The sequence below is a fragment of the Eucyclogobius newberryi genome, unplaced genomic scaffold (genome assembly GCF_026437365.1).
Source record: "Eucyclogobius newberryi isolate DKJ021-1_F unplaced genomic scaffold, fEucNew1.0.hap1 SCAF_10, whole genome shotgun sequence".
Lineage (NCBI taxonomy): Eukaryota > Metazoa > Chordata > Actinopteri > Gobiiformes > Gobiidae > Eucyclogobius > Eucyclogobius newberryi.
In genome coordinates this window covers 17,419,002-17,444,058 of record NW_027315724.1, presented here as the reverse complement: position 1 = coordinate 17,444,058, position 25,057 = coordinate 17,419,002, and the positions used below count along the sequence as shown (strand labels likewise).

The 25,057-nt window shown below is 41.0% G+C and overlaps 1 protein-coding gene across 1 annotated transcript; it reads right to left on the bottom strand.

Annotated features, from left to right (window-relative positions):
- Positions 1 to 14: 14 nt before the first annotated feature.
- Positions 15 to 24,900, bottom strand: LOC140372724 (SPRY domain-containing SOCS box protein 4-like). The gene is made up of 3 exons (XM_072459821.1): positions 24,777 to 24,900; positions 8,131 to 8,203; positions 15 to 950 (listed from the first exon to the last, which is right to left on the bottom strand). Exon 3 carries the CDS (start codon positions 783 to 785, stop codon positions 15 to 17), a length of 771 nt encoding a protein of 256 aa, XP_072315922.1. The 5' UTR covers positions 786 to 950; positions 8,131 to 8,203; positions 24,777 to 24,900.
- Positions 24,901 to 25,057: the final 157 nt, after the last annotated feature.

Sequence of the window (25,057 nt, the reverse complement as noted above, 5' to 3'; positions counted from 1 at the left end):
TTAAAACGTAACGCTCAATAATCGTCCTTAATAAACCTCGAACGGTCAGTGGTGTTTGTGTGCATCTGTGACTTACGATCCAGCCCGTTGACGTAGCGCATGGTCACCTCGCAGTGCCCCCACACCGCGCTCACGACGGGGTACAGCCGCTTCCCCTTCAGCCCCCTGAACGCCACGCCCAGGTACTGTCCGTCCACCATAAAGCTCAGCGTGCCCTCGTCCATGTCCAGGATCACCATGAGCGAATCCGGCAACACAAACGACTCGTCCGGCTCCAAAAAGCACGGATACGTCGGGGCCGATGTCGACGCCGGCCTGTTCTTCCCGTCGTGGTAAAGCCTGTTCCGACCCAAGTCCCAGCCCCAGGATTCAGAGTCCGAGCCAACTAAAGCGATATATCCAACCGAATGGAGCGACGCCTCTGCCGTGGCCACCCCGACCACGGCGTGCGTACCCCTTTGCCGCGCCGGCCAATGAATCCTCCAAACGTGCAAGCCTCTCGTAAATCCGGCTTTAGCCCTGATACAGTCCGTGCTCTGTGCGACGGGGTGTCTGTGAAAAGTCAATTTGTCGTCCTCCTTCACGAAAATGTTGAGCGATCGGTCGTCCGGGTTCCAGGCGTGCTTGATCTGGACCTCGTGGCTCGCCGGCGGCATGTCCAAAAGCAGGTCGAGCCTGGGCGGTCGGCAGAAGTCTGAGCCACGCAGCTCTCGCCGCACGGGACGGTACAAGGGCTCCCCGCGTATGTCAACGGATTTGATGCTGCCTGAAATCCTCTGCCCCATGGCAGGAGAGGGCAAGGGCGGCGGCGACGGAGGGAGGTCTAGGGGGCGGCGACGAGGGGGGGAAGCGGGCCCGGTCCAGACGCTACCTCATGAGCACTGAAGCGAAATGCGGGCTCCTCGTCGGAAAAGGGCGGAGCGCAGAGGGGCCGGGTAAGTTAGATGGACCTAAAACACGGGGGAGAAAAAAATTGTGATTATTACAATTGAACAAGATAGTCAAACGATCAAAAATCATATAAATAATATAACCTGGTATGGACTCATTTGAGCAAGCGCCAATCCTTAAACTATTTCAATTAAATCTATTGTCCATTGGGTAGTGGTTATATAAAAACCTGAAATGTAGCTTTACTTATGCACGAGTCTAGAGTTACATTTATTGACATGGAGAAGTTGGGTTTGTGCAAACGGAATGAGCTAAGGTGTGAAACATTTCCTGCACAAAGATTTAAAGTGTAGAAAAGGTTGGCGAAGCTATATATATATGCATCTACACACCTTCCAACATTTTTTACGAGGCAGAAAAAATAGACCCGAGGTGTTTGACGACATGTTTTATTTAGTATCTTCAACCATTTGAGAAATATCTGAACTTAAGGGCAAGTAAGTTTTATATACAGTGTATGATCCCATAAGGAGAAGTAGGAGCAAAAATGAGTATCCCAATCCCAAAATATATTATTTCAAGCCAACAGAAATGTGATAAAACAAGTCTTTAAACGCGTTAGTGGAGGTTTAATTATCAGACAAATGTGAAATGTCTTTCAAATTAATCACAAAGAAATGTTACACATTGTGTGAAATAGGTGGGCAACCACTGCTATAAACGATGCACTCAAATTTTGCAACCAAACATAGACAATATTTTTTTTATATACAAGGACACTTTGGATATATTGCCCATGTTTAAAGAGAAGGGGATATATTTGTCTCGTTTTGGGCAGAAAAGCTAAAAAGTTGTGCAAAACCAGACTCCGAATGGGGCCTCAAATTAAAAGACACATTCTCCGTCCCAGGTCAAAAACTTAATTCCAAGTTCAGAAATCAAAGAAACTCTCCAGACAAATGCATAACACGTCTATTCACATTTGTTTCTATTCATGGTTGTGGTGTACACACTGATATGGTTTAAAATACAGTATTTATAAGTCTATAGCTTTTCAATAAACCCAGTTCCATTCATGTCCAGCAGGTGCTACGTCTGGAGTTTCATAGTACCGAGACATTCTAAAGCATGTTTTGACACTTAAAGGCGTAAAGGACAATTTTTTGACGATTTGAGAACTCAAGCTGAAGTGCGCACTCACCCTGTGCGGAAGCAGAAAAAAGCCTCGCGGCTAGACTTGCGTTTGTTTATTAGCGCGACTGATCGCATCGCATCTCCCGTCTCCACAGATTTCCGTCTTCTTCCGAGTCAGCTCGAACTGTCTTTGTCTTAATATAGTTCCCTCAGTGTACGGGACAAAATTATGATAGATCCATGCGCTTAGACACAGGGAAACGTGCTGCTCTCATGGGACGAGCCAGAACGAGGCTGCAGGTGCGTTCTATGATTGATATGTGGCAGGACTAATCGGCAGTCCACGCCACGAGGAAATGAGACTCAGATTTGGCGCCAAAAAATCGTCCATTACACCTTTAAAAACACTTTACAACAAACAAGTAAAGAGACGACAACTGTGTAAAAATCAAGCTTTTTTTGGACAAAGATTTGACGTTCCGAGTCGAGGGTTTGGATGCAGCACCGATGAAAAGTAAAGTAAGAGTTGAGCACAGTACATGCTTCTATAGAATGCATCGTTTTAAATCCCCAGACTCCACACACAGTCCGGGTTTGTATTCAGAGCCTTTAGTTTCTCTCTCGACAGGAAACTTTCAGAGAAACGCAGACGGCCCTGACCCCCCGGGAGGCGGCCCCGAGAGGGCAGTCACAGGCCTGTCCCGGTTTGGGCCTAGTTTGAATCCTAATGTGTGGACGAGGTTTAGCTCCAGTTTTTCGCTGTGAATGCGGACTTGGAGAGAGTTGACCAGAAAATAAGGCTCAACACTTTTGGATACAGGGTGCACAATGTATGTCCTGCGGCATTAACATTTTGAGAGAAGTCTGACCTACGAACCGCTAATCTAACACAAGAATCTCATGCATTTCCGAGCATGCTGGCAACGGTCTGCACTACAGGGTAAGCGGCTTTTACACATGAAACAGGATTATTTTGTTATTACAGAGGGGCATTATGTTGCTCAATCAGTATGCAGTCTCTGCCATTTGTGACCAATTAAACCCTGCGTTGGACCGTGACGGTGATATATCTTTCTGAGGAAAACAAATATAAATGGAAACATGGCTTATTCTGCTGGTGATACTAGACTCTGAATTCAGTTCAGAGACAGGTTGTATCGACATAATCAACGCAAAAGCGGAAAGGTTTGTCCAGTGTGTTGAAAACTTGAAACAGGAAAAAATGCATTAAAAGACGTACAACTACAATAGGTGGCGGTAAATGCACCTTTATTTGGCTGTCAACCGCCATTAAAATGAACTCCTCCTCTACATCCTGTCATTTTAAACCTTTATTTTCCACATTTTCTTCCACAAACTGCAACTCGACTGATGAAAAACTATGATAATTATTTACCACAGGGACAAACTTGCCAAACAACATCATCATTACAAAAACCTGACGTGACATACAGACTTTTAACAATATCCATCACCAATTCCCCACACAGCCGCTGCATTAGCCGATATCCGAATAATAATAATAATAATAATAATAATAATAATAATAAAATAATAAAATAATAAAATAATAAAATAATAATAATAATAATAATAATAATAATAATAATAATAATAATAATAATAATAATAATAATAATAATAATAAAGCTGTGTAAAATACGAGCTGGTTATTCTGTGAACTGCTCTTTGTCGGCGTCAGGCATTCGACCTCCACGATACAATCTCATTCATCAGTGCGCAGAGTTGTCATGGTCACAAATTTTAATCAACGCGCAGAGGACCCACGTGCGATTCGCCATCATCAGACGCGGATCTACTCTGGCGAGTTCCAATAACGGGCGAGACGTCGACCAGAGAGAGGACTCATGAGGCACTTTTTACCAAGGTTATGGGACGAACTGTCGGCTTTAGATCAGGAACGACTCAAATCCTACACCGCGCGATCGGATTAATCTGAAGCGTAAAGACGACGGACGAACTCACCGCTGACCGATCGATCGAGCAACCGAAAGAGGCCTTTAAAATAGTCACAAAACGTCCACCCATCGCATGCAGTACATGCAGTACAGTGAATCATGACAAAAATATATATACGACTCAAAAACAAGAGGAAAGAAAGAAAAACTGGGAGTATAAATTGCATTTTTTGGGGGAAATTTATTTGATAAAATCCAAGACGCTCGTTTTCCTTCGGTCTGAGACTTATCTTTACGAATCTGGCTCACGCTGCAACATAAATACACACCTTTTTTCATTTATTTAGGGCCGTGTGTGTCGCAGTGTGCACTTTTGACGTGATTGTCATAAATCGTGGCGACTGACAAAAGCAGAGGTTTAGTTCAAAGGTTTTGGATCAGATATGGGGAAAAAAAGCTACATTTTAGTCAAATAAAAGTCAATAAAGGAAATAAAATGAATTGATGTAGTCATACCAATAATCGTAGATCTAGGTTGTGTAAAAAATTCATCCAAAATGTACTCAATACTGCATTTAAAGTAGCAAATTACTCCATCCGTTTGGCTTCACCTGCATTTCACATTGACATATGTTCAGTCAGATAAAGATAGGTTCCAACGGATACAAAATGCAAAAAAGAAAAAGAAAATTGGTGCAATAATGTGTGTTAATGCTGGTCGGGCGGTACATTGTGAGTTTCTGGGAAAAAAAAATAGATATTGGCCTCAGTTCCAAGAGCAGGCAGAAAAGCAGCTGCTAAACCAGAAGAGAACGAGGCGATAGAAGAGAGGACAAAAGGGGAGTAAAGCGAGAGAGGGGGGAAAGGGTGAGAGCAGAGGAGAGAAAGAGGAGGAAACGAGAGTTAGAGGACAGAGAGGAGAGAGAAGAGGAGGAGCAAGCGGGCACAGAGAATTGTACGCGGGCCAAGTCTTTCCCAAGCATGACTAAACACCCACGCATAGATCCGGTAACTCCACTAGAAATAAACCGGCAGATGCGACGACAGTAGCAGAGGAAATCAAGATGACTTTAGGAAAGACAGAGCTCCAACGTCAAATTTTGTGTTTTAGATGGAAAAATCTAATGTGCCTCTGACCAAAGGGCCTCAAGCAGCGTCACTCTAGCTTTATCTAGGTCAAATTCAGTAAAAAGCTTGATTAGTTGATTAAATCGCCCCCCAAAAAATACTCTTGAATAAAAAGAGAAAAAGAATAATGGCTAGATTAAACTGATTTGCAAAATAATTGTAAATTGTCGTCTCAAGCGGGTTACACACCGCGGCGTCCAAAGCGTCCAGTTTACATTCAAAGTCTATGTAAACGCGCGTCGAACGCCTCCTGCGTTTTCGGTGCTCTCCGAGGCACGAGGGTCCGAGGGTCGAGAGCGTCCAAAGAGTCCGACGCAGAGATGTTCAGCTTTGTCCAACTTTGCACGACCCGGAAGAAGACCCAAAACAAACCCGCAAGACGCAGCTCTTGGAGCAAATATTGACTAAACTCTGAAGTATATGCGGGTCCCAGACGGGCCCCGGAGCCCATCGCCTCCACTTTTGGACTTTGTAAAGTTAATAAACCAAAGCCATGGTCCAACATTAAACTCCATTTACACCACGAGAAATGCAACACAGCACAACTCCTCCACTGCGCATGTGCGCAGGACAGCTTGGACGGACGTCTGCTGTTGAGTGTATTTTACGGACGCGTGTCTGTTTTCAAATGTACAGGCGTCCAACTTCTGCGTCGGGCGCAAATTTGACGCCGCGGAGTGAACAGCGCTTTAGTTCAAACACCACAAATCAAAAGCGGCATGAGCCTGGTGAAGGTGCTGCTTCCCCTTGAGGAGGTTTGCAGCCTTGCTCTACTTTCACAGTCTTAGATTACAGTGTTTTCCAGGTTATAAATCACATAGTTTTTCATAGTTTGACGACTTAGACTCCGGAGCGACTTGTATGCGATATGTCATTCTCACACTGGCAACTGCATTTCACATGACAGCCGCAAGAGGGCGCTGTAGGCTTCAAGCAATGCAGAATTTGCACTTCCTCAACCTCTGGAGTTTGTTGAGTTGTTTAGAAGTGACACAGAGGAAGAAGAATGAGTGATTTGGGGTAATACTGATGCTTTAGTAAACTTGTTAGCATGTTCTTTATGCTATAGTTATCTGAATAACTGTTAATATGTTACGTTAACATACCAAACACTTACGAAAGTTTGTTGTCTGTGCGTCATGTAGCTGAAGGTGTCGTGTTATCCCTCCTTCATCTAGGAGTGTTCCATTGTTGAAAAAGATTCAGTTGTGTTATCTTCGACTCTCATCCAAGAGTCATTCTCAATCTGCGAATTTAGACCGGGAACTCAGATAATTATCCTACTCTGTGGTAAGCCCTGCCCATCGGGCACTTCATACGAGGGCTGGGGACATTTTTGGAAGATTTATGAGGATTTATGTTCAGCAGAAAGATTACAACAGAGTAATTTATGATTTGGGAGTATATTTAAAAGTTTAATTTGCCTTTATACAGCTGAATTCACTGTTTATTAGAAGCATTCTGATTAAATGTGAGGGACAGAGTGATCTCCCGTAATCTCAAGGTCACGGCCAAACCGCAGAGGTATTTAAAAGACGTGTTAAGAGATGTGACTGCGGCAATACTTCCCACTCCTCAGAGCCGAGAAATGTAACAAAACATGCTTTTTGCTCACATAAATGAACTGAAAGAAGGATAGTAGGCTGGAGACGAGGCGCTCACAGCAAGAATGAAGGTATTTGAGGGATTTTTGAGCAATAAAAACATGCAAACAAATAAACGCCAGACGACATTACTGCCATACAGTGGAAATGTTAGACGACATTGAATAACACCGTGGCCGGCGCTCGCACGACTCTGAACGGCCACGCACAGTATCGGCCGCACGTACGTCCAGACCCGTTCAAATATTCAGGAGGAAGCGTCGGCTCGTGTCGCGTCCCGTGCAGGCCGGATCAAACCCGGTCCGGTTACAGAGCGGGCCCCGTGGCGGCGGCCGTTTCAGTCTGTCGGGAGCGGAGTCGCCGGGCCTCGTGTCTGAAAGTCTGAACGGAGACGCCGCCAAGTCAGACGAGGCTTTTAACGCAACTGACGATTGAGCGTTCACGACATTAACGAGTCAAATGTTTTATAAACAGATTCACCGCCCCAAAGATTCTGCACGAATTCAATAACCCTGGACACAAGACAAATAGGACCATAAACACAATAAAAGGCCATTAAAACACAAAATAAATGTAGCTTGAAGGAGAGTATGATGATTTATTTCTATTGTTATTGGCCTTTAAACGATATATTTTCGTTACAATTACTGTGAGAAAAAACATCACGATTTAAGACGACGACGAAACAGTGAAATCATTCATTTTCTTTAATTCCCGTGTCTAACATGTCCCTGTTCTCAAGTTCTTTCCATCTAAGTCCATTTTTGGGCTATAAATTAAACTAAATATACTTTTGCTTCTAAAACGTCACGAATTATTGCTTTTTTGGTTCTTACTTTATCTTTTTTTAATTATGATTATATTGTGACCTGAATAATCATGATTATCGATTGATCTAATAATCTTGACATTTCTACTCGAGAATACTTTTCATTTGGCATCTCATGTTTTAGAAACTGAAAAATATCTATAACAAAACGGAGCTGCGCCAGTTATCGAAGAAACGTCAGTAATCGCAGTTTCTGAATGGATTGTTTTTGACGGTCGGCGCAAGAAGATTTCCTACCAGGATTCCTCAAACTAGCACGAATTAAGCTTAATGCTACTTCAGGTACGTTATTGATGAAGGAACAAGTCTATTTTGCACATGCCCCTTTTAAAAATAATATAAGTCTTAAAACGCCCAGTGCAACAAACAGCGTTTACTATTTTTGTCGGCTTTGAAAATCTGTTGAAATTACACGTTTGACTTTATGAAAACCCTGCGCGCAAACGCACCAGAACACTCACGCAGCTACTCCGATGATGTCGACGGGTGAGACTGAAGGGCGGGTCCAAAGCGGGACCACGTACTTTTCAAAGAACCGTATCCCGACTCCCCCAAACAGTCAGGACGCACAGGGGGAGCGTCACCGGGCAATCGTGTATGCCGTGAACACACAACGAACGCTTACCTCCTAATCCACCCGAGTTCAAAGCTCTTGAGGAATCTGCATCTCTGCCGTGTCACCGGGTCAAAGGTCACGCCTGGGAAAAAACAACAAGACGCAACAATTAGAGAAGCAAGTCTCGTCGGAAAACACGACGGGAGGAACGAAATTATGTAATGTATAAATGTTCCACAGTGCAGCATTAAAGTGCCCCCTGCAGGTCGGACGACTCATTGAAGTAAAATGCGCTAAGATTTATTGATTTTAACTGTAGCTAAGAAACATCATTAAAAATGTTACAGAATAGCACATTTTTTAAATTTACAAATTCACTTCCCGTTTGTAATTGATGACAGCACAATGGGAAAAACTTAAGTAAAATAAATGAGCGAATTAATTTTGTTGAATTAATGTTTAGAATTTCAAAAAAGTGGCTTTTTTGGTGTAAATTATACATAAACTTTGACTGTGCGAGTGTCCCTGTTGTGATGGCACTTCCTGTAATTTGCTACAGATTTTTCAACGGTTTCTCCACAAATACCAATTCAATTGGTGTAAAACTATAATGTATACGTACAACAGGTATAAATACACCAAATAAAGTCAAAATGAGAAAAACTTAAAATCCTGTCATAAGCACTTTAAACTCTGCGTTACAGGTCTGGGGTCTCATTTATAAATCGCAACGTGGAATTCTTACTAAAAGTGCGCGCTCGGAGAAAACAGACCCCGCCTCAAACTCACAAAACGTTCATCTCGGAGCACATATCACCTTCTGCCAGTTAATTTAATTTTTTTATTTGTCCTTTCACAAATCCCCAACTTGACGTGGAAAGTGCTGCGCGTAGCATCGCCGCGCGTATTATGAGCGCTTTATAAATGAGACCCCAGATCCCGCTCACTGTACACACATTTCAAGGTATTTTAGAGCAATAAAAACACCCACAGAGATAAATGTAAAAAAATAAAAAGATTTAACTTCATACTGTGGAACATTCCGGGCAAAGCAATGACACCGCACGGCGACGGACCGCTGAATTAGCCACGCAACACACTGAAAGAAACAAACGCGCTACTTTTCAGAAATCTTCACGATAAATTGTGAATCTGCAATCATGGTGCGGCGCGATTCGAATCCAATCTCCCGGACCTGCGCTCTGGGGACGTCGACGACGGAGAGGCCATTAACTGGAGCGTTTGATAATTGGACGTTATCTTCGTTTAGCATGAGCGAGGCCAACCATTTACCGGAGAGGAGCCCCGGGAGCGAGGGTGGCGATGCATTTCTCAGGAGTCTGCTTGAAAACCGATCGCTAACAGATCAACAAAAAATATGTTAATAGTCAACTTGGATCAAAAGCAGCACAGCAGAAGCGAGAAAGAACGCAGTTAGCTTTAGAAGGGAAATGTGTTCTCTCGTCATTTAGCGGTTCTTTTGTAAACATCAGGCCCGAATTTATTTCATTATGATTCTTAAGCTTCTCGTGACTGGTCGCATTTTTTTTTAGGGCTATAGGGCAGTCAAAATATCAAAAATCAGATACCAAAACTAGTACCTAAGTTGACACTGATTGGAACAAATATCGATACTGAAATAATCCCAAAAATGGCACAAAATTATTTTTTCTGGACAGTTTAAGATCATCAGAACTAGAATAAGAGGAAGTGTGTAAGAGTAGTATAGAAGAAAGTGCTGGGATTTACAGCATTTTTCACCATCATTGTGGAATTTTCTCTCACTCTCACTCACACTCACACTCACACTCTCACTCTCACTCTCACTCTCACTCTCACTCTCACTCTCACTCTCACTCTCACTCTCACTCTCACATTTCTGCCGTTTGCGCAGATAAAGTCCGAATTGCGTCAAATTAGAATCAGTTAAACTCTGCGCTAAACATACTTGAAGTGAAATAAATTAATTTGGCACCACAGCGCCCCCTACAGATTTTATATGGAGGTTAAATGTTTAGTTTAACACAACTCAATTTTAGCATCCCCATCAAAAAAGTCAATGAGACCCATGTCATAATTGTTATGGCTTTGCCGTAGCGATGACCAAAACCTCCCACGTTATTCCAATGGGCAAATCGCCAGAACATGTTTACACTTTATACTTTCACAAACTCCTCCCAGGGAATTAGCCCTATTAACCTGAAATTTTGTCAGACTTGGTGGTCAATACCAGCAAGCCATACATCATTTTAAAGCTTATTTTCTCAACAAAACGAATATGTCATTGATTTACATTGAATAATATGCCCCAAGAAGCAATTGCCAATAGTTTGTGAGAAAGTCTCAACTTCTACAAACGCATGTCCTACCTGTTTGCTGTTCATGACGGACGAAACGGCTTTAATTCTGTACATCCTTGTACTCAGTCGGTCCGTAAGGAACCATTGAAAAACAATATCCACTTATATTTTTCCTGAAGTTATCCGATTTTGAGATATTGTCAAGTAAACAAACTTTTCTTCGTTTCTCGCCGGACGAGAATGCGCTTGTCCGGCGCATTTCTCCGTCCATAACAAATTACCTGTTTGACTTATACGATAGTGTTTGACATCGATCTCTTCCTTAGACTGTTACCTACAGAATGAGACCATCCACGAATTTTTCTGTCACCGGGTTTGTTTGCTACAGCCTCCGGAGGAAAAAAATTTGGCGCTCCCGAAGCGCGCGTCCATCTTTGTTTTTAGCCCTTAGCTTCTGCTAACAGGCACGCAGGAGACTTTGAGTGACATATTATTGTAGCCAATGAGGAGACCTTTAGCCTGGTAGGCGGGACAAAGGGCTTATTGACACAGAATCTTCTGTATTCTCGTGCGTAAAGCTCCGGGAAGGCTGTAAAGAGCCAGATTTCTCGGCAGTTTCTGAGACGTTTTCTGAGTTTATTAGCCTTTTGGACGTGCATTTTGTTAGATATATGTATTATTATACCAATACAAAAATAAAAATATTATAATTTTTTTTTTTTTTAACCTCTATATGGGAAATTCATGGGTAACCTCATATTTACACATTTTCACATACATTGTTTTTAGCAGTTATAATTGCTATTAGTGGCCTACAAAACATCAAAATGTTTTATGATCATAGAGGAGCTAAAATTGTAATAAAACAGTTGGAGCACAGTTGGCACATATTTGGATCACTTGTTCCGAATATACTTTTTGATACAAAAAGGTCAACAGCACCAAAATGCCTGTTCCTAGAGATCTGAAACTTTACAGTTGTTGTCAACAAGATAAACATCATGTGCAGTGAACAGCATATGCACACAATCAAGTACGTCATGCTCAGGACCATTACAAATTGACAATATTCAGGCGAGACTAAAAAAGGATGTTTTGTTTATGTTTGGGCCTCTGTAGTGTAAGTTCTGAAGCCCTGACAGTGTTCATGTGCACATCTGCAGAAACTAGAAGGCCTAAGCTTTCTAATGATGCGTCACACTTGCATGTGGAACATAAGATCCTCTTTTAATAAGCAATGCCATTTGGGTATGTCCAACCATTGTGCACAGGGGCGAAAATAGGTGGGTGGTAACAGGTTAAATCTAAATGTCAATAAGACGCGTCCGATTCTCATTTGTATTCGACGTTATTTCATCCTTTATTTGGTTGAAGCATTTAAAAAGTCTCAGTACAGAGAAATAATAGTAAAAATAGTTTGACTAATGATCTTTTGTGTGCAGATTGCGTCAGATATACATTAAATACCTCAAGTCGACAAAACAAGATGATATTTAAAAGAAGATATTTACAAAACTATATCTACAAAAACAATACATGAAGTAAACTAATAAAAAAGGGTTTTACATTGAAGAATACAAAGATATATAAAAAAAAAAACTACTAAAATCCAAGTAAACAAAGAAGATGATGAGGTGTTGTCTATTGTTTGTAATATTAATAAATTGTTCCAGGGCATTTTGCATTTTAAACTGTGATGTATAGTTTAATCTGAATCGCCCACGTTCCACAAACAAGATGAACGAATGAATACAAATGCCACAGTCAGTCAGCAGTCCAAATATTTTATATCGAGCACACACCAAATCCCGAAGGCAAATATGAATCCGAGATCCACCTGGCGCTGGCGGAGCTCCAGAGACAGGACTGAAGACGCCAACATGAACCCTGAACCCTGGGGACCTTTAACCAGATATGAAAATAAATAGCAGGCATTTTAGAGATTTCTTTAAAATAACAGTCTATAATAGAACAAACACTCCTTAATTATTGACAAAGATCAAATCGATTGCTAGACTAAGGAGAGGTCAGGTCACAATTATAAGGTTAATCGATAATCGTAATTATTCAGGTCACAATATAAATCATAAGAACCACAAAATAATAATCGGAACAGTTTTGGAAGCAAAATAAAGTCTTTTTAGTCCAATCTCCTCAAAAACATGAGGAACTATGCGCTTTATGTTTGAACAAGTATTCATAGTAGAGCATCTGTTGATGGTGCGCTTGCTTTATAATCCGGTGCGCCTTGTCCAGCGCAAAATAAGGTACTTTAAATCAGGGGTGCCACAGGTTCTGCTCACGAGCTACTTTTATATTCAAGTCCAAAGATCTACCTATACACCTAAATTATTGTATAATTTTGTATTACAGTATTGTTATTGTCTGTATTAAACAGTTTTTTTATTTTTGTAATAATGTTTATCATATATAAATGTGCAATATAAAAAGGAGAGAAAATCTGCTACTTAAACATTTAATACAGCGGAGTATTTTGTAAATAAAATATACCAACCACAACTACGCTACATAAAAGAAGGTTGAGCTTAACCAGCACTTCCTCTCTCCTCCTGCCGCTTCTTGCCTCGACTAATTGTGACCTGAATAATCTAGATTATTGATATTATAATATAATAAAATATATAATATTAATAATGTTGACATTCCTAGTGATGAGGGTCTTTTAAATTGAGATGTCCGCACGCCGTACTCTCAGGTAAAAGTATGTGGTTTAAGTGTTCAGACTTCACAAAATACAGACATTTAACAGTTAATTTATGTAAAAACAAAAACACAATGAAAGTGAAGTTTAATAAGTCAAAATCTAATACAAAATTGGGAAGATCAATATGAGGCAAATGTTTTCTCATACTAGTCCAAAAATCCCTTTATAAACCCACTATAATGTTAGTAAACTAAATAAAAAAAGATTGATTTCATTCATAAACAACGCCTCATAATCTCAATAGATTATGCGTTGCTCATGAACTCGTCAGACAGCGGCTGCTGCAATAAAAGCTGCGACTTCTGAGAGCGGATGGAAAAGCTCTCAGACGTCAGGACAGCAACGCGATCCGAACGACTGCATTATTCACGACGGGACAGGGATATCAATGAACTGAAGCGAGGGGAGGAGGAGCCGGGCCGTTATGAGGAGGGGAGGAGGAGCCGGGCCGTTATGAGGAGGGGAGGAGGAGCCGGGCCGTTATGAGGAGGGGAGGAGGAGCCGGGCCGTTATGAGGAGGGGAGGAGGAGCCGGGCCGTTATGAGGACGGGAGGAGGAGCCGGGCCGTTATGAGGAGGGAGGAGGAGCCGGGCCGTTATGAGGAGGGGAGGAGGAGCCGGGCCGTTATGAGGAGGGGAGGAGGAGCCGGGCCGTTATGAGGAGGGAGGAGGAGCCGGGCCGTTATGAGGAGGGAGGAGGAGCCGGGCCGTTATGAGGAGGGAGGAGGAGTCGGGCCGTTATGAGGAGGGGAGGAGGAGTCGGGCCGTTATGAGGAGGGAGGAGGAGCCGGGCCGTTATGAGGAGGGAGGAGGAGCCGGGCCGTTATGAGGAGGGAGGAGGAGCCGGGCCGTTATGAGGAGGGAGGAGGAGCCGGGCCGTTATGAGGAGGGAGGAGGAGCCGGGCCGTTATGAGGAGGGGAGGAGGAGTCGGGCCGTTATGAGGAGGGGAGGAGGAGCCGGGCCGTTATGAGGAGGGAGGAGGAGCCGGGCCGTTATGAGGAGGGAGGAGGAGCCGGGCCGTTATGAGGAGGGGAGGAGGAGCCGGGCCGTTATGAGGAGGGGAGGAGGAGCCGGGCCGTTATGAGGAGGGAGGAGGAGCCGGGCCGTTATGAGGAGGGAGGAGGAGCCGGGCCGTTATGAGGACGGGAGGAGGAGCTGGGCCGTTATGAGGAGGGGAGGAGGAGTCGGGCCGTTATGAGGAGGGGAGGAGGAGCCGGGCCGTTATGAGGAGGAGCCGGGCCGTTATGAGGAGGGAGGAGGAGCCGGGCCGTTATGAGGAGGGAGGAGGAGCCGGGCCGTTATGAGGAGGGAGGAGGAGTCGGGCCGTTATGAGGAGGGAGGAGGAGCCGGGCCGTTATGAGGAGGGAGGAGGAGTCGGGCCGTTATGAGGAGGGAGGAGGAGCCGGGCCGTTATGAGGAGGGGAGGAGGAGCCTGGCCGTTTATGGGTTCAGGTAAAACTCGGTAACGATCGTCTCCACCTACAATCGCCGGGCAAAGAACAGAACGTGAGCCCATCCCAGTGGAACAAGAACGACAATCCAACCTTTGCATCGCTTCCAAGACCAAAAATACTGTCTATTAGCTCTGGCCGAGTTCTTAAATGATGCTCCGGAGACGACTCTCCAGGAGCACAGAGTCAGACTAATGTCCTCATTCATTTTTTAAAGCCAACGCAGCTGTACAGTGGAAACGCACGACCAAAACAGACTCCACCTCCTGCTGTTCAGAACCACGGCTCGTATTTCAACGTTTGGAGCCGGAATGGAAGGGAAGATGCGTCAAGGTTAAGTTTAGCAATTAGCTAAAAAGAACGATAGCTTATCATCATAGTGCTGTTGTAAAGTTGTAAAAAGATCACGATAACAACATTGAAAGTACTTGATGCATTGACACCGCAGTAAAATAACATAACCCAGGGCTGGGCGATTAAGCCATTTTAGCATTGCGGCTGAAATAAACACCGTAAACAAATCAGACTCCAATTTAAAAAAAAAATAAACAAAATTGAGTTTTGGAAGGAGAAAGATAACCCAGGCCTACAAGCGCAATGAATACATAACTTTTATGACACATCATTGACAATAATTTATTCTACTCTCTACAGCTCAAATGTGATGATACAAAAATTAAAAAAATTAAATAAAACAAATGCAAAGAAAATGTACACACAATTAATAAATCCGGCTGCAATTAAAACCCTAAAGAGCAATCATTTTTTGTAATTTTTAATTTTAAACCTCGTCGCATCAGACAATCTACACTGGTGTGAAAAAGTGTTTGCCTTTAACTGATTTTTTGCATTTTTGTCACACGCAAATGTTTCACATTGACTAAACACAATTTAAATGAAGATGGTTATTATTATTAAAGGCGGTATGGATGATTTTTCGGCGATTTGAGAAGGCAGGCGGAAGTGCGCATGCGCACTCCCCCGTGCGGACTGATACAACACACACGTGCGTTTGTTTATTAGCGCAACAGATCACATCGCATCTCTCGTCTCCCGTAGATTTCTGTCCACTTCTGCGTAAGCTCGAACTGTCTTTCTCCGTCTTCATTTTGCCCCGTACACTGAGGGAACTATATTATGATAGATCCATGCGCTTAGGCACGCGGAAACGTGGGCACGAACCGCACGCAGCTGCAGGTGAGCGATGGGTGCGTTTTATGATTGATACGTGGCAGGACTAATGATTTATCCACGCCACGAGGAAATATGATAAAACATTTGCTTAAAAAAAACTAATCTACATGGCCCTGTGTGAGAAAGTACTCACCCCCTAAACCTAATAACTGCTTGTACCACCCTTAGCAACCACAACTGCACTCAAGCGTTTGTCATAACTCGCAATGAGCTTATGACAGCGCTGTGGAGGAACTTTAGCCCACTCGTCTTTGCAGAATTGTTGTATTTTTGGGTTTTGCTTTTGGGGCTAATATAGACCGGCCACTCCTGGGAAGGGGCGCCACAGTTGAATGTTTTTGCCGTTTGTGGATTAAGGCTCTCGCTCTGGTTCTCTGGAGTCCCAAAGCTTCAGAAGTGGCTTTAGAACATTTTCCAGAACGAGATCACAAATATCTCAGGATCTCAGCCTGTCTAGCTTCTGAGGGCTCTTTTAGTCACTTTGCAGGCACCTCTCATTTAAGTGACGAGAACAGGCGTGGCAGTGATCAGGCCCGGGCGTGGCTAGAGAACCTGAACTCCGGAGCGATAAACAACAGCCAAGTTATGCGTGTCTCCGTCTCTGTCTGCGTGTCTGTGTGCGCTGGTGTGTCTCAGTCTCTGCGTCTCTATGTGTGCGTCTCTATGTGTGCGTGTCTCCGTGTGCGCGTCTCCGTGTGCGCGTCTCCGTGTGCGCGTCTCCGTGTGCGCGTCTCCGTGTGCGCGTCTCCGTGTGCGCGTCTCCGTGTGCGCGTCTCCGTGTGCGCGTCTCCGTGGCAGGAGCAGACTTCATTTGTTTGAGGAGCCGGCTGAGAATCCAATCTTGGGCAAACATCACTCACTGACACAGACAAACGCTCCTGCAGAAGCTCGGTTTGTGAAGGAACACGGAGAAAGTTTCTGAGCCCAAAGTCGATGCCAATTTTAGACGTTTCACACAGAGCGCCGCGGCAAAATGAAAAAGAGAGTGGAAGATGCAATAACGAAAAAGCGACTTCTTTAAAAAAAAATAGAGGCAATTTTGCGTGCACTTCTTTTCAAAGCAAAACGGAACAAATATTGCCTTCAAAGTAGAGCGGAGAGATTAAGGAATAACTGGATTGTGAATTGTAGGGATGTCAGTGTTATTACATTCATCAAAAAGCATGAAAACTCAAAATATAAATTGTAAGAACCAAAAAATAACCGTGAACATTTTGGAAGCAAAATTAAGCATTTTTTGTTATCAAAAAATGCCAATGCCAAAAAAATAGACCTAAATGTAAATAACTGTTTTATCTGACCGTTTGTCACATTTAACTTTTATTTTGTCTTTAAATTTCATAAAACCGGTCACAATTTTGAGGAATAGTGACATAATAGGCCACGAGAATGAAAGATTTGTTGTCACAGTCTCAATAATCGTGAATAATCCTTCAGTTGTCACACTACATCTGATACTTCGACATACTATATTAGACATGTCATCACTTTTCAAAAACTGTATAAAAAAGGTACTTGTACATGATTGTGATCCGGGCCACATCTCATTTAATGTTCTTATTGTCATTCGCTTTCAGGGCAGTATGAAAACTGGAACATTGCGATACAATTCAGTTTGCAGTACAATAAAGCCATCAAAAGTATCAAAAATCAGACACTAATGGAGACTAAAACTAGTATCGAAACTGTCCATTTTCTACAGATTTTTCAACGTTTCTCCACAAATGGCAACTCGATCTGTGTAAAATGATCACTTATATTTACAACAGGTATAAAAGCATCAAATAGTCAAAATTATACGCCCTTTAACATGGAGACACTTTGTGGATATTGAACAGGAAGTGACATCACACCAGGGACACACACACAAAGTTAATGCCTTTTTGACCCTCTGAACATCAACTCAACAAAATAAAACTGATTTTTATTTGTCAAATAAAAAACTATTTCCTAGTGTGACATCAATCACAACCCGGAAGTAACATTATAAACCAAAAGTGCCATTCTGGTTTAAAACGTGTACACTTCTTCAGCCAAAATGACAAATATATTTATCTTAACTGCATGTTAGTTCAAGGATAGTCCGACCTGGCAAAGTGGTCGACTGGGGTGAGAAGTAGAGTCATCGTTGAGGGCCGCTGATGCCACAACCGTCGTTTGGAGCCCTTTAATAAGCGCTGAGCAGGAGCGAGCGTGTGCAAAGTGCTGCCACGTTGAGTCCACTCCAGAGAGTAGATTGTGCTGCTCGGGACTGACGCAGCGGCCGTTAATATGACCTGCCGTCCTGTAAAGCGCCCGCCTGGCTCCTAATGGGATTTCGACACATTAACGATTCGCTGACTCAGCTTCAGACGGTCCGGCTTCAGCGGGTTTATCCAAAGCGGTCACATTCATCAGGAATGTCTTTGTCCATGGTCAAGTACAGGGAGGTGACATTTATATTAAATTACACTTTGTTTCTATTATTATTATTATTATTATTATTATTATTATTATTATTATTATTATTATTATTATTATTATTATTATTATTATTATTATTATTATTATTATTATTATTATTATTATTATTATTATTATTATTATTATTATTATTATTATTATTATTATTATTATTATTATTATTATTATTATTATTATTATTATTATTATTATTATTATTAACCATTAGGGTTTAGCAAAGTTAAATGGATTCTGTCCAATTCATTTCAAATCGAGAGGTCCACAGTAAAAACATGAGCAGAGATCAGATGAGGAAGACTTTTGTAGTAAATTAGTTTAGTTTATTAGCTTATTTTGGTCACATATAGAGACTTTGTTCCAAAGACAAAGGAAATTAAAATAATAAGAGGGCGCAAAAGTACTGAAGGTCACTACTCAAGTAAAAGTACAATTACTTGTCTAAAAAACTACTCAAAGTACAGCTCCTTTACTTGAATAAAAGTGCACCATCAAATGCACTTAAATAACTTGAGACTGTTAAAAACTAAATCTATTGAATCATGGGCTTTAAATAAATTACAATTAGACTTAAGTTGTAAAAAGGTATGTCAAGAATCAGACAACAATTCTGAAGGGTAAATTAAAGCTTCACTCCGACTGATCACAAAACGTGTGTTTACCTGCGGAACTAAAGCCTGGTCTATTTATGCTCCTGTGTGTTTATGAACACTCTCAGCTGAGATCTCACACGTGTCAGCGACACGTCACACTGCGCTCAAACTCAAATATGAACACTGGAAAAAGTGTCGGAGGCACGTCTGAGAATGCACTTTCACTACATCAGCGCCGAGTCAGAGGTTTGCTCTCAATAGCCGTAACATTTTTATATTGTGCCATTTTTACACCCAAAACAGCAAGACAAATATCAGCCATTGTGCTTCGAAGGACAAGAATCAAACGTTTATCAAGATTCAGACACGTCTACAGGCCACAAACAAGGACCGGACAAACATTACAATTGATTATTTAAAAATTACAGAAGATTACATTTGGACTAAATCTGAAAATGGACAAACCTGGGGGGAAAAAAACAAGGCGACCGTTTTAGCAACGCTTTTAAAATTGTAATGTGTTGGTTATTTGTATTTTATTTGCAGCACTTTGAAATGTAAATTGCAATACCAACATTATTATTATTATTACTACTACCACCTGCCATCACTACATCCTCAATGAGCCGCTTCCACTGCCGACCCTTAGTAGTGTCAGTAAAAGCATATGATTGGAGCAGAGTTGTGAATACAAATCGAGCTCTGTTCCAATACGAGGAAAAGCATCTTTGCCATTTCGTCCAGTCCAATACATTATGACTCTTACTGCAGAACAATGCGACGTAACAGTTTGACGTTTGTCCACACACTTCCAGGAGGCCAATCCATCACCGCCTCGTGTGGTTTTCCCCATACGTTATCAACGACATGCTCAGCAGCTCCGCCTGATGAGGCCAATGACGAAAAACAGACCGCTCGATACGGACTTAAAATACTGCAGAGTGCAAGCGACGCTCAAGTCCAGAGATCGTATCATCGAACTGGAACAATCTACAAATGATAAAACTGAGGTATAAAGTGTAATGAGGACTAGTTTATTGCGACACTTTAGATTTAATGTCACACTTTACCAGGTCAGTAGGTCAGAGATGGTCTAAATAGATAAATGTTGGCTCTCCGTGGGGTCTTATTTGTCCTGCAAGGGGGTGCTGAGATTTTAAGACCATTTTGATGCGAATTTGAACTGAAAAGACACTGGTGTTGTCACAATAGTAACATTTCAAACTTGATTGATAGAAATTAATAACATCCTAAAGTCACACAAACTTCAGTGGTGGTCCTTGACTTTAGACTCTTACTATCCTAAAGTCACACAAACTTCAGTGGAGGTCCTTGATTTTAGACCCTTACTATCCTAAAGTCACAAACTTCAGTGGAGGTCCTTGACTTTAGACTCTTACTATCCTAAAGTCACACAAACTTCAGTGGAGGTCCTTAATTTTAGACCCTTACTATCCTAAAGTCACAAACTTCAGTGGAGGTCCTTGACTTTAGACTCTTACTATCCTAAAGTCACACAAACTTCAGTGGTGGTCCTTGACTTTAGACTCTTACTATCCTAAAGTCACACAAACTTCAGTGGAGGTCCTTGATTTTAGACCCTTACTATCCTAAAGTCACAAACTTCAGTGGAGGTCCTTGACTTTAGACTCTTACTATCCTAAAGTCACACAAACTTCAGTGGAGGTCCTTAATTTTAGACCCTTACTATCCTAAAGTCACAAACTTCAGTGGAGGTCCTTGACTTTAGACTCTTACTATCCTAAAGTCACACAAACTTCAGTGGAGGTCCTTGCCGTGGACATTTCGAGCGTCTGGTTTATTCCTGACCCGGTTGGGAGGATTTAAAGTGGCCCGTTTGGACACAACATGTACGTGTGACAACCGGACGCACGGCCAGAGAAGTTCAACGGTCAGCTCCAGGCGGTCAGGAGGCCAGGGTCCAGATGGCGCTAAAAGGAGCGGCGAGGTCAACGGGTCTGGGTCCAAGTGTCAGAGCCGTCGGTCACATCACGCACTCCAGACATTTGGCATTCAAGCCACTCATCGTCATGGCAATAGAGTTTTAGAACAGATCCACACAGGAATAGCACTAACTAACATCTAGAATTAACACATAGAATTAATTATCGAATTTTGGTTAACTGACAATTGTGTTTATTTTTTTATTTCTATTTTATTCTAGTATATTTTTGGGGGACATACTGGGACATTTATAGAAGCAAAATGTTGTATTTCAATTCAATTCATACACTTCTATCTGGCCGTTTGTCACATTAACTTTAAAATTATTGTTCAGAAAGTGTGACTTCTTAAAGCTGCTCACATGTCACAAGAATGGTAAGAAAAAAAGCGTGTATAATCATGAATCGTAAAATTGTTACGTTTCTTCACAAAACGGTGCTATAAGTGCGTGATGCCTTTGTATTGCGGTTTTATTTCGTGAACATTTTCAAATCTATGATCAGACAATAACTCATCTCTCAATCAACGCATCAATTGATCACCGCTTTAGCTCGATTTGATTCAGAATTTGCCAAGGAAAAATGCACAAATGCATTTGTTAAGTAATCGATTAGTCCAAGCAAACACCTACCAATTAAATGAAAAAAAAGTTATGAATTTTTGTCTCTGGCATTAAGGATACCGACAGTGATGCAAAAGTAAACGGTTTATAATCCGAGCAACTTTATTTTAAAAAAATAAAATTAAAATAAAAAAATAAATACATTTTACAATATCTAGATTCAAATTTGAAAAAGAACCAATTTTTCATCAAATAACCAAAGAAAACAAACGGCTTATTAAAGCCCAATTAAAAGGTGACATATTGTGCTTTTTTCAGGCACTTTGTTTGGAAATATAAACATAAGCAGATCATAATTTCACATTTTATTAACAGCTATATTAATCTCAAACAGCTTAATAATAGAAAAGAGCATTGACTTCCTGATCAAAACTGCAGAGCGGACAAGCCCCGCCCCATCATAAACGACAAGCCCCACCTCATCCTAAGCCCCGCCTCTTTACAACGACATTTCACCTTAACAAGCAGCGGACTTTCATTTATACGTTGTTTTTTTGGAAACGTGGCTACGTGAAATTTTAGAACAAAAACGGGCGTCGCTCGGAGTCGTACGTTTTCAAACAACCGAAATAAAGGTCAGGGATGTGGGTGGACATGGGGGGGTAGGTGAAAACGGGACTTTTCTTAGCAATCGAGTCTCAGTTGCCGGAAAATAAAGAAGAACACAACAATAATTTTGGAACTTCTTGATAACGATTTGACGTCAAACAGAATTTTTTTCAAATGTCAAAAAAATTATTACAAAAGCACAGAAAGAAATCACTTCCTTTTTTTTTTTTATCTTTTTTTTAAAAACTAAAATCAATGGTTTCAACATTCAAATATTCCAAATCTTCAACATTCACAATATTATCCAAATCGTAATATATATTGCCCACATCTAAATACTAAATTACTCAAACTCGCATAAAAAAAATCAAAATGCAACTTAAACTGCAAATACGAGCTGAAAATAACACTTTATTTTGTGAGTTAGAGGCTTATTTAAAGTTATTTGAGTGTTATTTTGTGAGTAAAAGGTTTATTTAAAGTGTATTTTTGAGTGTTATTGGGAGTTAAAGGCTTATTTAAAGTTATTTGAGTGTTATTTTGTGAGTAAAAGGCTTATTTAAAGTGTATTTTTGAGTGTTATTGGGAGTTAAAGGCTTATTTAAAGTGTATTTTTGAGTGTTATTTTGTGAGTAAAAGGTTTATTTAAAGTGTATTTTTGAGTGTTATTGGGAGTTAAAGGCTTATTTAAAGTGTATTTTTGAGTGTTATTTTGTGAGTTAAAGGCTTATTTAAAGTGTATTTTTGAGTGTTATTGGGAGTAAAAGGTTTATTTAAAGTGTATTTTTGAGTGTTATTTTGTGAGTAAAAGGTTTATTTAAAGTGTATTTTTGAGTGTTATTGGGAGTTAAAGGCTTATTTAAAGTTATGAGTGTTATTTTGTGAGTAAAAGGCTTATTTAAAGTGTATTTTTGAGTGTTATTGGGAGTTAAAGGCTTATTTAAAGTGTATTTTTGAGTGTTATTTTGTGAGTAAAAGGTTTATTTAAAGTGTATTTTTGAGTGTTATTGGGAGTTAAAGGCTTATTTAAAGTGTATTTTTGAGTGTTATTGGGAGTAAAAGGTTTATTTAAAGTGTATTTTTGAGTGTTATTTTGTGAGTTAAAAGGCTTATTTAAAGTGTATTTTTGAGTGTTATTTTGTGAGTTAAAGGCTTATTTAAAGTGTATTTGAGTGTTATTTTGTGAGTAAAAGGTTTATTTAAAGTGTATTTTTGAGTGTTATTTTGTGAGTTAAAGGCTTATTTAAAGTGTATTTTTGAGTGTTATTTTGTGAGTAAAAGGTTTATTTAAAGTGTATTTGAGTGTTATTTTGTGAGTAAAAGGTTTATTTAAAGTGTATTTTTGAGTGTTATTTTGTGAGTAAAAGGTTTATTTAAAGTGTATTTGAGTGTTATTGGGAGTAAAAGGTTTATTTAAAGTGTATTTTTGAGTGTTATTTTGTGAGTTAAAGGCTTATTTAAAGTGTATTTTTGAGTGTTATTTTGTGAGTAAAAGGTTTATTTAAAGTGTATTTGAGTGTTATTTTGTGAGTAAAAGGCTTATTTAAAGTGTATTTTTGAGTGTTATTTTGTGAGTTAAAGGCTTATTTAAAGTGTATTTTTGAGTGTTATTTTGTGAGTAAAAGGCTTATTTAAAGTGTATTTTTGAGTGTTATTTTGTGAGTTAAAGGCTTATTTAAAGTGTATTTTTGAGTGTTATTTTGTGAGTAAAAGGTTTATTTAAAGTGTATTTTTGAGTGTTATTTTGTGAGTTAAAGGCTTATTTAAAGTGTATTTTTGAGTGTTATTTTGTGAGTAAAAGGTTTATTTAAAGTGTATTTTTGAGTGTTATTTTGTGAGTTAAAGGCTTATTTAAAGTGTATTTTTGAGTGTTATTTTGTGAGTAAAAGGTTTATTTAAAGTGTATTTGAGTGTTATTTTGTGAGTAAAAGGTTTATTTAAAGTGTATTTGAGTGTTATTTTGTGAGTAAAAGGTTTATTTAAAGTGTATTTGAGTGTTATTTTGTGAGTAAAAGGCTTATTTAAAGTGTATTTTTGAGTGTTATTTTGTGAGTAAAAGGTTTATTTAAAGTGTATTTGAGTGTTATTTTGTGAGTAAAAGGTTTATTTAAAGTGTATTTGAGTGTTATTTTGTGAGTAAAAGGCTTATTTAAAGTGTATTTTTGAGTGTTATTTTGTGAGTTAAAGGCTTATTTAAAGTGTATTTTTGAGTGTTATTTTGTGAGTTTATTTAAAGTGTATTTTTGAGTGGAGGAACCTGGCCTTCAAAAAGAAACAAACCTGAAATTCCAACACCACCTTTTTTTACATCAAACTGCACCGGAAAAACAACGATTTGAGCCCAAGAGAGGAGCCCGGTGCCACCATCTGTCCCGGTGCCACCCACGCCGCGTCTCACGGGCCGGGACACCTGGAGAAACGACCGTCCCGGGAGGAAACACGCACGGTAATTTGAGACCGGGTTCGATTGCGCGCGTGCCGGGGCCAAAAACCACGCAGCTTTCACGCGTGATCGAACGTCGTGCGGGGTCGTTATTGCGTCTCGTGTTACGTACGCATCCCTCCGGGGGGGTTTCGGTGTCCCAAACGCTGAGAAAACACTGGACATGGCGCCGGCGCGTGTCCTTCAGCGGCACAAACGAGACGCGGACGTTTTTTTTGGACGCGTGAAAAGCGCCGTTCACGCAAAAAAAAAAAAAAAAACACGAGCGCGCCGCGAACACGAAACAATAAAAGTTGAGCCACGAGTTTCCCGCAGTTGGAAGACGACAACAAAGAAGAGTCACGACGTAGGTGCGGGGTTTGTGCGTTTGGTTTTTTTAATTCCGGGAAATGCGTGAGAAACGTTGGACTTACCGCGCGTTGCCGTTTCAATCCGCGGAAAAAGGTCCCAATGCGCAAGACAAAAAAACGGGAAAACACACGTCCTCTCCGCCACGCCAAGTTTCTTCTTCTTCTTCTTCTTCTTCTTCTTCTTCTTCTTCTTCTTCTTCTTCTTCTTCGCCTCTCCAAACGAAAGCCAGCGACGGGACACTCGCATTCAAGTAGTTACCGAGTCGTGTCCGAACCGCGACGCATCGTTATCCGCGGAAAAGTGCGACCGCGCGAGGAGGGGGGAAAAGGGGGGAGGTTTTTGT

Coding starts and splice junctions, on each gene's coding strand:
- LOC140372724 (XM_072459821.1), bottom strand. CDS start 785: ATGGGGCAGAGGATTTCAGGCAGCATCAAATCCGTTGACATACGCGGG.